The sequence below is a fragment of the Ranitomeya imitator genome, chromosome 9 (genome assembly GCF_032444005.1).
Source record: "Ranitomeya imitator isolate aRanImi1 chromosome 9, aRanImi1.pri, whole genome shotgun sequence".
In the NCBI taxonomy this organism is placed as follows: domain Eukaryota; kingdom Metazoa; phylum Chordata; class Amphibia; order Anura; family Dendrobatidae; genus Ranitomeya; species Ranitomeya imitator.
In genome coordinates, this window is record NC_091290.1 from 41,319,134 (window position 1) to 41,330,927 (window position 11,794).

General features: G+C 44.3%; 1 protein-coding gene across 1 annotated transcript in view; it reads right to left on the bottom strand.

Annotated features, from left to right (window-relative positions):
• LOC138648843 (solute carrier family 22 member 6-B-like) overlaps window positions 1-7,052 on the bottom strand; it is a 69,224-nt gene extending 62,172 nt beyond the window's left edge. Inside the window, exons 1-2 of the mRNA XM_069738794.1 lie at window positions 6,203-7,052; window positions 3,874-3,977 (exon numbers count right to left, since the gene is read on the bottom strand). Of these exons, the coding sequence (XP_069594895.1) occupies window positions 3,874-3,977; window positions 6,203-6,493 (395 nt within the window). The 5' untranslated portion in view covers window positions 6,494-7,052. The remainder of the gene's footprint in view (window positions 1-3,873; window positions 3,978-6,202) is intronic.
• Window positions 7,053-11,794: the final 4,742 nt, after the last annotated feature.

Below are 11,794 nucleotides of genomic sequence, written 5' to 3' on the forward strand. Positions count from 1 at the left end.
TGGAGGGCTGTAGCTGAGACTTTCAGGTTTGGGATCCACCCCAGAGATGTTAAAACATCAAGAGTCTTTGATACAAGAGATTCTAGGACCTTCTTGGTGGAGGCTACTATCAGCAAGTCGTCCAGGTAAGGCACTATACAGATGCCTTGACTCCGGATAAAGGACACTACTTCTGCCATTATCTTGGAGAAGACTCTTGGAGCCAAGGAGATGCCAAACGGAAGGACGTTGAACTGATAGTGTTCTACCTGCCGACCTCCTTGTACCACAAACCTGAGATATTTGCTGTGTCTCGGGTGGATTGGAATATGGACGTAGGCGTCTTAAGTTGATGGTCGACAAAGAAATGAGAGCCGATCAAAGGAATGGCTGATCTTACAGATTCCATCTTGAATCTACGGTATCTTACATGTTGGTTCAGTCCCTTCAGATTTATAATGATACGGGCCTCGCCTGAGGGTTTCGCTACTATAAACAGTCGAGAGTAATGACCCAGACCCCATTCTGACTCTGGAACTTTGGAGATTACGTTTGATCTTGCCAGGTCTCTGAGACCTACTAGCAGCGTTGTTTTATCTCTTGGAGATGGAAGGGAGGTGACTTTCAGATCCCGTGGAGGGGAGGAAATGAACTCTATTAATAGGCCCTCCTTGATAACATTGAGGACCCAGTGACAATTGGTGATATTCTGCCACTGACGTTAAAAATTTTGAGAGTCTCTCCCCCACCGGGTCGAAATCACTGTTTCTCTTGTTGGGACTGCTGTTGTTGGGGGATGAAAATAGTCCTCCCTCCACTTTTTGCATAGCTCCACCTCCCGGTCTTGCCCTCCCCCCTCTGGGAGGTTTGAGGCTGTGAAGGACGAAAAAAAGTTTCTTAGGGGGGTTTTGTTCTGGGAGGGCTTTTTTTCCTTATCTGTGGCCTTTTCTAGGATCTCGTCTAGGCAGGGCCCAACAACATATTCTCCTTTACAGGGTATGGCACATAACTTGGCTTTGGAGGTGATGTCACCAGACCACATCTTGAGCCAGAGGGCTCTCCTAGCCGAGTTGAATTGTACAAGTGACCTGGCGGCAACTCTGATGGATTCCATGGAGGCGTCCGCTAAAAACCCAGTAGCCCTGAGAAGGCTAGGCAGTGAGTCCAGCAGTTCACCCCTGGAGGTACCCTGGGATATATGGGTTTCTAGTTCCTCTAACCAGCAGGAGAGGGCTCTAGCTACACAGGTGGAAGCAATGTTAGCCTATAAGGCCACCATAGATGTCTCCCAGGACTTCTTCAAGAGACTTTCTATGTTTCTGTCCATTGGATCCTTCAATTGTGAAGAATCATCAAATGGGAGTGCGGTTCTTTTCGCAACCCTTGCCACCTGTATGTCGACTTTGGGAATGTCACATTTGACAGAATCACCTTCTATGGGGAATCTGTGTTTCATCTCTGAGGGGGTGTAGAGGCGTTTCTCCGGTAGTTCCCACTCTTGAGAAATCATTTCAAGTATATTGGCATGTACCGAGAACCCTACATGTTTTCCCATTTTTAACCCACCAAATATCTGGTCCTGAATGGACTGAGGCTCTGATTCCTCTTCCAGCCCCAAAGTGCTGCGTACTGCAGATACCAGCTCCTCAATCCATTCTGAGGAGAAAAGATATTTTCTGGTTTCAGAGGCCTTAGGAGATAAGGGTTCTTCCCGTCTACCAGAGGACAATGCATAAGAGGTCTGATTCAGACTCAGTCCTCAACCTGTATTTTCCTTTTCTTCCCTGGAGAAGGTTGTGGTGGGGGTAGAGGAGTAAAAGCCGCCAGAGAAGACTGCACCTCCTGTTTGACTAGCGAGCAGATCTCTTCCAAAAGGGAGGGTTGCTCTGCTCTGACTATTTTGTCGATACATGACTGGCAGAGCTTTTTATCCCATAGTGACGGTAGCTTTATATTACAAATGGCGCACTTTTTCCTAATAGAGGTTTTGGGGGTGGATGGGATTTAATGTGAACTCTGCCCCCCCCCTGTGGTCTAAAGACTCGGCTGAACTGAGCGGTTTTGGTGCTTTTTTTCACTTCTCTTCTATGTGGAGTCTAAAATAAACGAATGTAAAAACTGCATATATCAAAGCTTCTCTGTACTATAAAAAAACACATTAAAAATGCAGCTTCACGTCTGCACCTAAAACGCATCAAATAAAGGGGAGATGATTGTTATTGAGTAGTTTGGTGCAGACACCGGAAAAAAATAAAACACAGTATTTCTGCAACGTGTGAACACAGACACAAGAAGCCAAATGTCGTATAGGGAAGCTACATAACGAAAGACAGAGAAAGTCCTGTCCGGCTGTGAATGAAGGAACAAAAAATAATCCACAGGTCTCAACTAGAGATGAGCAGGACGCACAGATGACATCGCACCGATCCTGGCTAATGAAAAGTCGCGTCAGGGACGCCAGAAGGTCAGAGATTCGTTGGCCCCCCCATCAAGCTGCCCGGTAGCTGACCTGGACGCTGGACCAGAGACCAGAATCCATCAGCTCATCTCTAGTTCCGACTGTCCCAGATACAGCGGACAGTCCTGGATTTGGGTTTACTCCCTGAAGGCTCAAGTGTCTGGTGAATTTCCCTTACTGCCAGCGCCCCTCTGACAACTCCTCCTGCCAGGCGAGAAAGAAATGGTAAATGGGCGTGGATTGGGGTGAGGCCAAAATTTTCCAGGGCGCGCTACCCATGATCTGTCCTTCGTTCAATTCTTCAAAATTTGGGAGGTACATAGCTTGAGAACCCCATATAGCATGCACCCCCCATGTACATCCATATATAGCCTGCACCCTCATACATAGCCAGCACACCCATATATACCCTCGCATATACCCTGCACCAGCATATGCACCCCCATATGTACCCTGCACCTCACACACCCCGACACAGCCTGCAAGCCCATGATGTACCGCTGTTTCCTAGTTACCTGTACCTTAATCACTTGTAATCTGAAGCTTGGCTCCACACATGGGCATGATGTCACCACAGGTCCTTCACCTCTATGATTTTTCTTCTTCCATCAGGGCAGGGGGCTGATCAGTGCTCCTCTGCCCATGCACCCCGAAAAAATAAATAAAATAAAGATGACAGTTTCCCTCCCCAGTCCAGAGGAGGTAAGAAAAAGAGGGAAATTAAAAAAAAAAAAGATATATATTTTTAAATCTTTCATAGTGACGTCGCCCCCTACAACCTGCCGCCCTAAGGTACCTTCACACATAACGATTTCGTTAACGCCACCGCTGTGCTCTGCTTTACGGCCGGCGCTGACACAGTCAGTGCGGGAAGCTGACGGCGGGGGACGTGACAGACATCGGAATGTGAGTATGTAGTGGTTTTTTTTTTTTACTTTTACAATGGTAACCAGGATAAATATCGGGTTACTAAGCGCGGCCCTGCACTTAGTAACCCGATGTTTACCCTGGTTACCCGGGTGCTGCAGGGGACTTCGGCATCGTTGAAGACAGTTTCAACGATGTCGAAGTCTTTGCCCTGATCGTTGGTCGCTGGAGAGAGCTGTCTGTGTGACAGCTCCCCAGCGACCACACAACGACTTACCAACAATCACGGCCAGGTCGTATCGCTGGTCATGATCGTTGGTAAGTCGTTTAGTGTAACGGTACCTCTAGGCATCGGTCCTTGAGTGCTTAGTGGCAAAAACGTCCCTGATTGTAAGTACACAGTGCAGTGCTATATAATATGATGAACTGCAATATATTAAGAGGATAAAATTTTGACGGGAGTAGAAGTCCTTCTTTAATTGTGTTCTTACCAGGTTATTGAAAATTAATGAGTGAAGTCATGTACCATCATTTATCAAAGCCACACTCCGCAGATATGTCCTCCTCACCTGTCTGCAAGGGGTCCATATAGCATTGCACCCACCAACACTCCTGCCATATAAGTGGATTGTGCCAGTTCCTTCATCCATTCTCGTTCACAAACCAGATCCCACTATTTGAAGAAACAAGAGTGAAGATTCTTAGTTTTGCACTAATACTTTTAGTTTGTCTCCACAATAGAAATTGGTATGTTGCAGTCTTGAAAGACGCGCTGCATGTCAGTGTCCGCCGGTGATCCACGGGCATCAGTGCAAGCATAGTGGACAAGGTATTTCTAGAAATCCCATCCACTATGTTGTAACATCTGGACACTGTGGGTTGGACGCTGCACAATTACGCAGCGTCCAACCCGCAGCGTTTACTGATCGTGGGCACGTACCCTAAAGCGGTTGTCTGGGACTATCATACGATTGACTTATCCATAAGGGAGTGTGAGATAAGGTGCAGGACCAGCGAGCATGCACTAGTCTAGAAGCCTGGTGTCGGTATTCGGACCCCACTGATTTAGTATTTATGAATTATCCTAGGAATTAAATTAAAAAAAAAAGCCTCCAGTTTGCAAAACTGCAGAGAAAAGAAGAGTCTCCCGCTTGGGGGAAAGAAAAAAAAAAAGCACTGCGATTTTTTTTTTCTGGCAGTCAAAAAACATTGCAGTGTGAACATACTCTTAGAGGTCTAACTGATTCTCTTTAAAATTCAGCTTGGGGAAATTTGTGTAACTTTTTTTTTTTTTTTCATAGTTTATGCAGAATTATCCAGCTAATTAAAATGCAGTATCTATGGATGTATCATTGGAAAAGGATGACTTTTTTGACACCATTGAGTATCTTAAAGATCTTGCTCCCTATATTAATTCCTTACATGGGCCTAGGGGTGTAACAGAGGGTGCCACCACGACCGTGAAGGAGGGGTGCACTGCTGACGTATATTTCAGCTGAATGTGCATCAGAGGAGTGTATTGCTGCACAGGGACATTATTACATGGGGTTGGGCAAGACGCATGTCATTATAGGATCTAGAACGCTACAAGGGCGCATACATCTGACCAACATGCAGGTGGGGGCCCAGGTTCAAGTTTTGCACCGGGGCCCATTGGACTCTAGTTACGCCACTGTCTTGGCCCATCACCTAAATGTAATTCTTCCTGTAGTGTATATGATTCAGTCATGCTATATAGGATCTATAGCACGTGCAGTATAAATATTAGTTATTAATTTCTGTTACAAGATAGTGCTGTATGGCATGATTGCATCCTAGTGAACTTTTCAGATTATAGGGATTGTCCAGGATTTATGTACTCATGACCCAAGTTTAGGATAGGTCATTAGTATCAGATTGTTTGTGGTCCAACACCCAACAACCCCACCTCCCGTTCAGTCCAGTAAAGGTACCGTCACACTAAACGATATCGCTAGCGATCCGTGACGTTGCAGCGTCCTGGCTAGCGATATCGTTCAGTTTGACACACAGCAGCGATCAGAATCCTGCTGTGATGTCGTTGGTCGCTGCAGAAAGTCCAGCACTTTATTTCGTCGCTGGACTTCCTGCTGACATCGCTGAATCGGCGTGTGTGACGCCGATTCAGCGATGTCTTCGCTGGTAACCAGAGTAAACATCGGGTTACTAAGCGCAGGGCCACGCTTAGTAACCCGATGTTTACCCTGGTTACCAGCATAAAAGTGAAAAAAAAAACAAACACTACATACTTACATTCCGGTGTCTGTTCCTCGGCGCTCTGCTTCTCTGCCCTGTGTAAGCACAGCGGCCGGAAAGCAGAGCGGTGACGTCACCGCTGGGCTTACACAGGGCAGAGAAGCAGAGCGCCGAGGGACAGACAGCGGAAGGTAAGTATGTAGTGTTTTTTTTTTTACCTTTACGCTGGTAACCAGGGTAAACATCGGGTTACTAAGCGCGGCCCTGCGCTTAGTAACCCGATGTTTACCCTGGTTACCGACATCGTTGGTCGCTGGAGAGCTGTCTGTGTGACAGCTCTCCAGCGACTAAACAGCGACGCTGCAGCGATCCGGATCGTTGTCGGTATCGCTGCAGCGTCGCTTAGTGTGACGGTACCTTAAGAGCTGAGATACACTGTACGGAGATAAGGTGTTCCAGGTCTTTGTAGATATATCTGCAGAGAGGTGCAAACAGCTGATTAGTGGGGGTGCCAGATGTTGGACCACCACCAATCTGATTTTTTTTCCTGTATATCCCTTAGTATTAAGCCATTGTGCTCTCAGATAAAGTGTCAATGTTTTCTTATTTGTAACCCCATCAAATCCACGGATATAACGCATAAAATTCAATAAAAAAATCCCAGGACGTTAATGTACCACTTACCTCGCTGATAATAGATGTATACAAAGTCAAGTCATATATCCGCTCCCCTTGCTTGCATGGTTCTGTATCATTCGATAGCAGCGAAATGTATCGAGTGCACGAATCTTTTGGTAAAGAAGAATTTCCAAGTGTGAGGTTAGATTGGCAATGAAAAGGTGGCACCGCGGCTGTGAAAATTTGCATGACGTTATGTGTGGCAATGAGGAGGAGAGGAGCAGTTAGAATAGATACCAAGGAAGACTGAAAGGGTGAAAACAGGCTGTCCTTTTCCAGAGCATCCCGAAGCTCCATGACTTAAGGAACAGAAAAGATTACTATACCGGGGGCCAAGTAATGTATTTCTTTTTCTTGTGTAAGTTTTTAGATCTTCTTCAGTGAATATTAGATTCCCTTGGGGTGTTGAAGAGTTTGTTTTAATGCAGGTTGGTTTCTAAAAGTCATGGAGACGTTCTGCAGATTATTCATGGACCATCAATGAAGAAGATCGACCATTCGTGAAGGACGCTTCCAGTACTTGTTGACTGCTCTTCAGAAGAAGTCCAACTTCAAGTAGAGGATGTCACACCAAACCACTAAAAGAAAAATTACTTGGTGAGGTTCGTTGTCTATGAAACCGTTGGCTTTGAACCTGGCCGTTTTTGGATGTCAAAGTTCCATCAAAGAATTCTAATTTCATAAATCCACATTGCTCTCGAATGAAAAAAAAAAGGATTGACTGCAAATGATGATGCTTGGCACCAGAAAGGTTGGCAATTATAGGGTTTGAATAAATGATTTCCAAAAATGCAGATTCCTTCTTTGCATAGAAGTTCTAATCATGAGGTTTTCCTCCATGAGTGTATGCTATATTACAAGTCGCTGGATGATTACATCAGGTTGTGAACCACCCAAGGCAGTAAGCATGACTTAGCATCTGGTTATAAATGTTAAATATTCACATGTCTAGGTGAAGACAAACTGAACAGTGTCTTATTAAGTCCCTTTGAGATTCATTCAAAGATAACAAAGAAAACCACAAGATTAGAAGAGTGAAGAAACAGCAGACAAAAGGAGGTGAGGAAGAGAGGGGGAAAACGTGGAGAAGAACGGTCCAGAGGACCACGAGTTAGAGATAACATGTTACCTGACAAGACCTTGCAAGCAAAATATCTACAAAGTGCCAACATAAACACATAAGCCCCAACTCAAGCAAATTTCTGGACTAACTAAGGGTACGTTCACACTAGCGTTGCGCCGCCCTGCGTCGGCGGCGCAACGCGCGACGCATCGAAAAACGCGCGCAAACGCGCGCAAAAACGCGCGCGTTTTGCGACACGTGCGTCGTTTTTGACCAAAATCGGACGCACAGAAAATGCAACTTGTAGCGTTTTCGTGCGTCCGACGCCAGCGTCGGAAACGACGCACACGGCGAAAAACGCAAACAAAAAGACGCACGCGTCCCCTATGTTAAACATAGGGCGCGTCGCCGCTGCGTCGCCGCTGCGTCGCCGACGCAACAGCGGCGCAACGCTAATGTGAACTTAGCCAAAAGCTGCTTGAAATTTTGCAGAAAGGTTCAGTTTGCTGCCCTAGCCTTGCAGCTGATTACCCCGGTTAGGGTAATGTGGCGTGTTGGTGCCCCTTCTGACACATGCCCTGGTTGCTGCACCCTAACTACGCCCCTGAGCGCCATTACGCATTACTATCTCGCGAACAGGATAGGCTTTCAGAGTTTCTCTGACCAATGCGTATGCACAAGGAGCATCACCTCCCCTTTCTAAGGATGAACCACAGAGGACCAGAGAAGCAGGTGGCAGCCATGAATCTTCATTTTAGCTGTATAAGAATATTGCTTAAACATTATATAATAGTTTTATTAGATTGCTTAAAGGGGCTTTCCACTACTCCAACATCCCATTCTTAAATTCTGAACATTTTTTTTTTTTAATTATATACTCACCTCCGGTAGCAGTGCCATTCCAGAAATGTTGGCGCTGGGGCTTGTGTAATATTGGCTGCAGGGCTCACATAGCATAACAATCAGCGGCCACTAATGGACTGAAGTTCTCACACTTCTTTTAGACATCAGAGGTTCAACCACCAATTGGCTGCAGTGATCAAGTGGAATTAGAATATCACAAGAGTACTGGAAAACCCAGCGCTGACATCAGTGGAGTGGCGACCCACCAATGCAGAAGGTGATTTTATTTATTTATTTTAAACTGGGGAACACAGTATTTAAGATGGTGTTATCTAAGTAGTGGACAAGCCCTTTAAGTTACTTTTTGTGTGGTGATATTTACTCTGCATGGAACTGTACTGGTGTGGTGTCCTGAAGGAGAGGGAAACTTCTGGAAGAGGGCAGTGCGAGCATGTAGGGTTCTTGTGGAATATACAAATTCTTATGGGGATGCAGGAAATTGGTCTTTTTTCTAAGAGAAAGTATGTGCTATCCGTTACACACAAATGGCACTGCAGTCCTGTACATATACAGTGCCTTGCAAAAGTATTCGGCTCCCTGGAACTTTTCAACCTTTTCCCACATTTCATGCTTCAAACATAAAGATACCAAATGTAAATTTTTGGTGAAGAATCAACAACAAGTGGAACACAATTGTGAAGTTGAATGAAATTCATTTCCACATTTTTGTGGAAATTCAAAAACTGAAGAGTGGGGCGTGCAATATTATTCAGCCCCTTTACTTTCAGTGCAGCAAACTCACTCCAGAAGTTCATTATGGATCTCTGAATGATCCAATGTTGTCCTAAATGCCCAACGATGATAAATATAATCCACCTGTGTGTAATCAAGTCTCCGTATAAATGCACCTGCTCTGTGATAGTCTCAGGGTTCTGTTTCAGGCACAGAGAGCATCATGAAGACCAAGGAACACAACAGGCAGATCCGTGATACTGTTGTGGAGAAGTTTAAAGCCGGATTTGGATACAAAATGATTTCCAAAACTTTAAACATCCCAAGGAGCACTGTGCAAGCGATCATATTGAAATGGAAGGAGTATCATACCACTGCAAATCTACCAAGACCCGGCCGTCCCTCTAAACTATCATCTCAAACAAGGAGAAGACTGATCAGAGATGCAGCCAAGAGGCCCATGATCACTCTGGATGAACTGCAGAGACCTACAGCTGAGGTGGGACAGTCTGTCCATAGGACAACAATCAGTCATACACTGCATAAATCTGGCCTTTATGGAAGAGTGGCAAGAAGAAAGCCATTTCTCAAAGATATCCATAAAAAGTGTTTAAAGTTTACAACAAGCCACCTGGGAGACACACCAAACGTGGAAGAAGGTGCTCTGGTCAGATGAAACCGAAATCAAACTTTTTGGCAACAATGCCAAACAATGTTTGGCGTAAAGGCAACACAGCTCATCACCCTGAACACACCATCCCCACTGTCAAACATGGTGGCGGCAGCATTATGGTTTGGATTTTGGTTTACATTGCAGTCGTCTATAGGTATAGAATGTTTCATGGCTAAATCCTCAGAATTCCTCCACAAAAAAAAAAAAGACACAAAGAACCACCTTCGCCTTGGAAGATAGTACCACATTAATAATGCCATTCAGCACACAAGTAATCTTGCCAGGCAGGGCCCAGATAATAGTCCCGTATATATACGTTGCTAAAATCACGCAGCCATACAGTGCTTACAATTAATACCATGCCATGTTCCAAAATGGTAACATTGCCAACCATGGTATTCCTGTATGATGAGCTGTGGTGTCCCCAAAATAGCTGCAGCCACAGTTCATCATTATCACCAGTCACAATGCTCCTGTAATAGTTCCAGCTACAATACACATATAATACCACCACCTACATTGCATCGGCCAGTGCAATTCTACTTCTTTGCAATCACAGAGTGACTGAACAGACAACCCCTTTAAATACGAGGGAAATCCTGAGTTGAGATTTGAATGAAGAGGATGAAACCTTCTAATATTTAATTAAATCTTTAATTCTTGTTCCCTGGCATTATCTATACTGCTGCCTTTTATCCGCATTCCTTGACTTCGAGTATCCTAGTTTTATCCATTCATTTTATGCCTAAATCAGACAAAAAGGCAGTGTTCACATGTAGCGTCAAAGCAGTTTTTTCTGCTTTTTTTAATCTACATGTGTCTGTAGGAAGATATGCAATAGAGATCTTCTCAGATTATTGCCTTTTTGCTGTGTTTCCCCCTTTATTTGATGCAGATGTCTTTTAATGCATTTTCTAAGTACATAAAATCTATTATTCTGCATTTGGAAATGTAACAGCATTTTTTTTTACATGTGTTTTTTTTTTCAGGCTTCACAGTGAAGCCTAAAGAGAATGCACAAAAAAAAAAGCACAGTTCAATGGCGGCTTTTGATAGTGTTCACAGTGCAGGTTTTTGTTTTTTGTTTACCGCAATTGTTCCAAAAAATTACTACGTTTTTGCAAAATTGCACCAAAAAAAATGCAATATGTGAACACGGCTTTAACACTTCATAAAATCACATTCACATTGCATGAACAGTTACACGATAAACTCTTTGTTGCAGGAATTTCTGCACAATCCCTCGGCAGGAAAAAAATAAATACAGCGTAAAATACAAATGGTTTTGCCTCATTTTTATTGCTTTTTTTAACTTGCGTTTTTGATGCAGATTTTTCCCCCACTCATTACTATGGGTGAAATCTGCTGCAAAGACGCTGAAAGAATTGACATGTGTGCATGAAACTTCAGGATTCTCATTCACTTTGCTGGGATTAGGAAATCCTTCAGGTTTTGTACCAAAACTGGGCAGAGAAAAATGCGACAAAAAAAAACGCAACGTGTGCACAGACACTTAGGTTCAGCAGATTTTTTTTTTTTTTTTGCTCAAACAGCTGAAAAAAAAACCCAAAATGCTTTATTTGCCAATTAGAGACATGGCTACAGGGAAGATGACTGCAGCCAAAATCACAGACCGGCTCTTCGTAACCTCATCTCTGACTCGGCTTTCAGCTAGTTTTTTTTTTCCCTAAAACTCTGCAGCATTTCAGAGAGAAACATACAGATGTTAAGAATTCAGGAGCCGCTCTGATTCTCGCTGGTTCCGGTACTCATTGTGCATGCAGTATTTACATTGATTAATAAATAATAGCCATATCTTTGGAGACATTTCTGGCCCAGAGACAAAAGAAAGTCTGTACAGCTGGTGATGATGCTCAGGCAAGATGCAGAGGGCAACGAAATTTCATTTTCATCGCTGCCATGTGTATGGAACGTTAAATGATAACGATGCGCTGAGTCAGATGAGGCAATGTCCGCCTATATTCAGTGCACCACACTCCGTTTATGGAGCCGGGGGCATTTGAGCCAGGTCACACCTGATGCAAAAAAATGCAAAGCAATGGGTGGAGTGACCCATGACTTAGCTTTGTAGGACAAGCAGGGGTTAAAGTAAATATGGGTAGAAGCATGGGCCCTATGGGGTCAAATGTTTAGTGGGTTGGTCAGTAACTGGGGTATATTTGTCTGAGAAGGGGTGGGGCTCACAATCGGCAGGAGGCGCCAAGAGCAAAGGTCCCGCCCTCCAATTTAGGGGTTCAAGTAGGGTTACATTATCAAAATGTTGGAT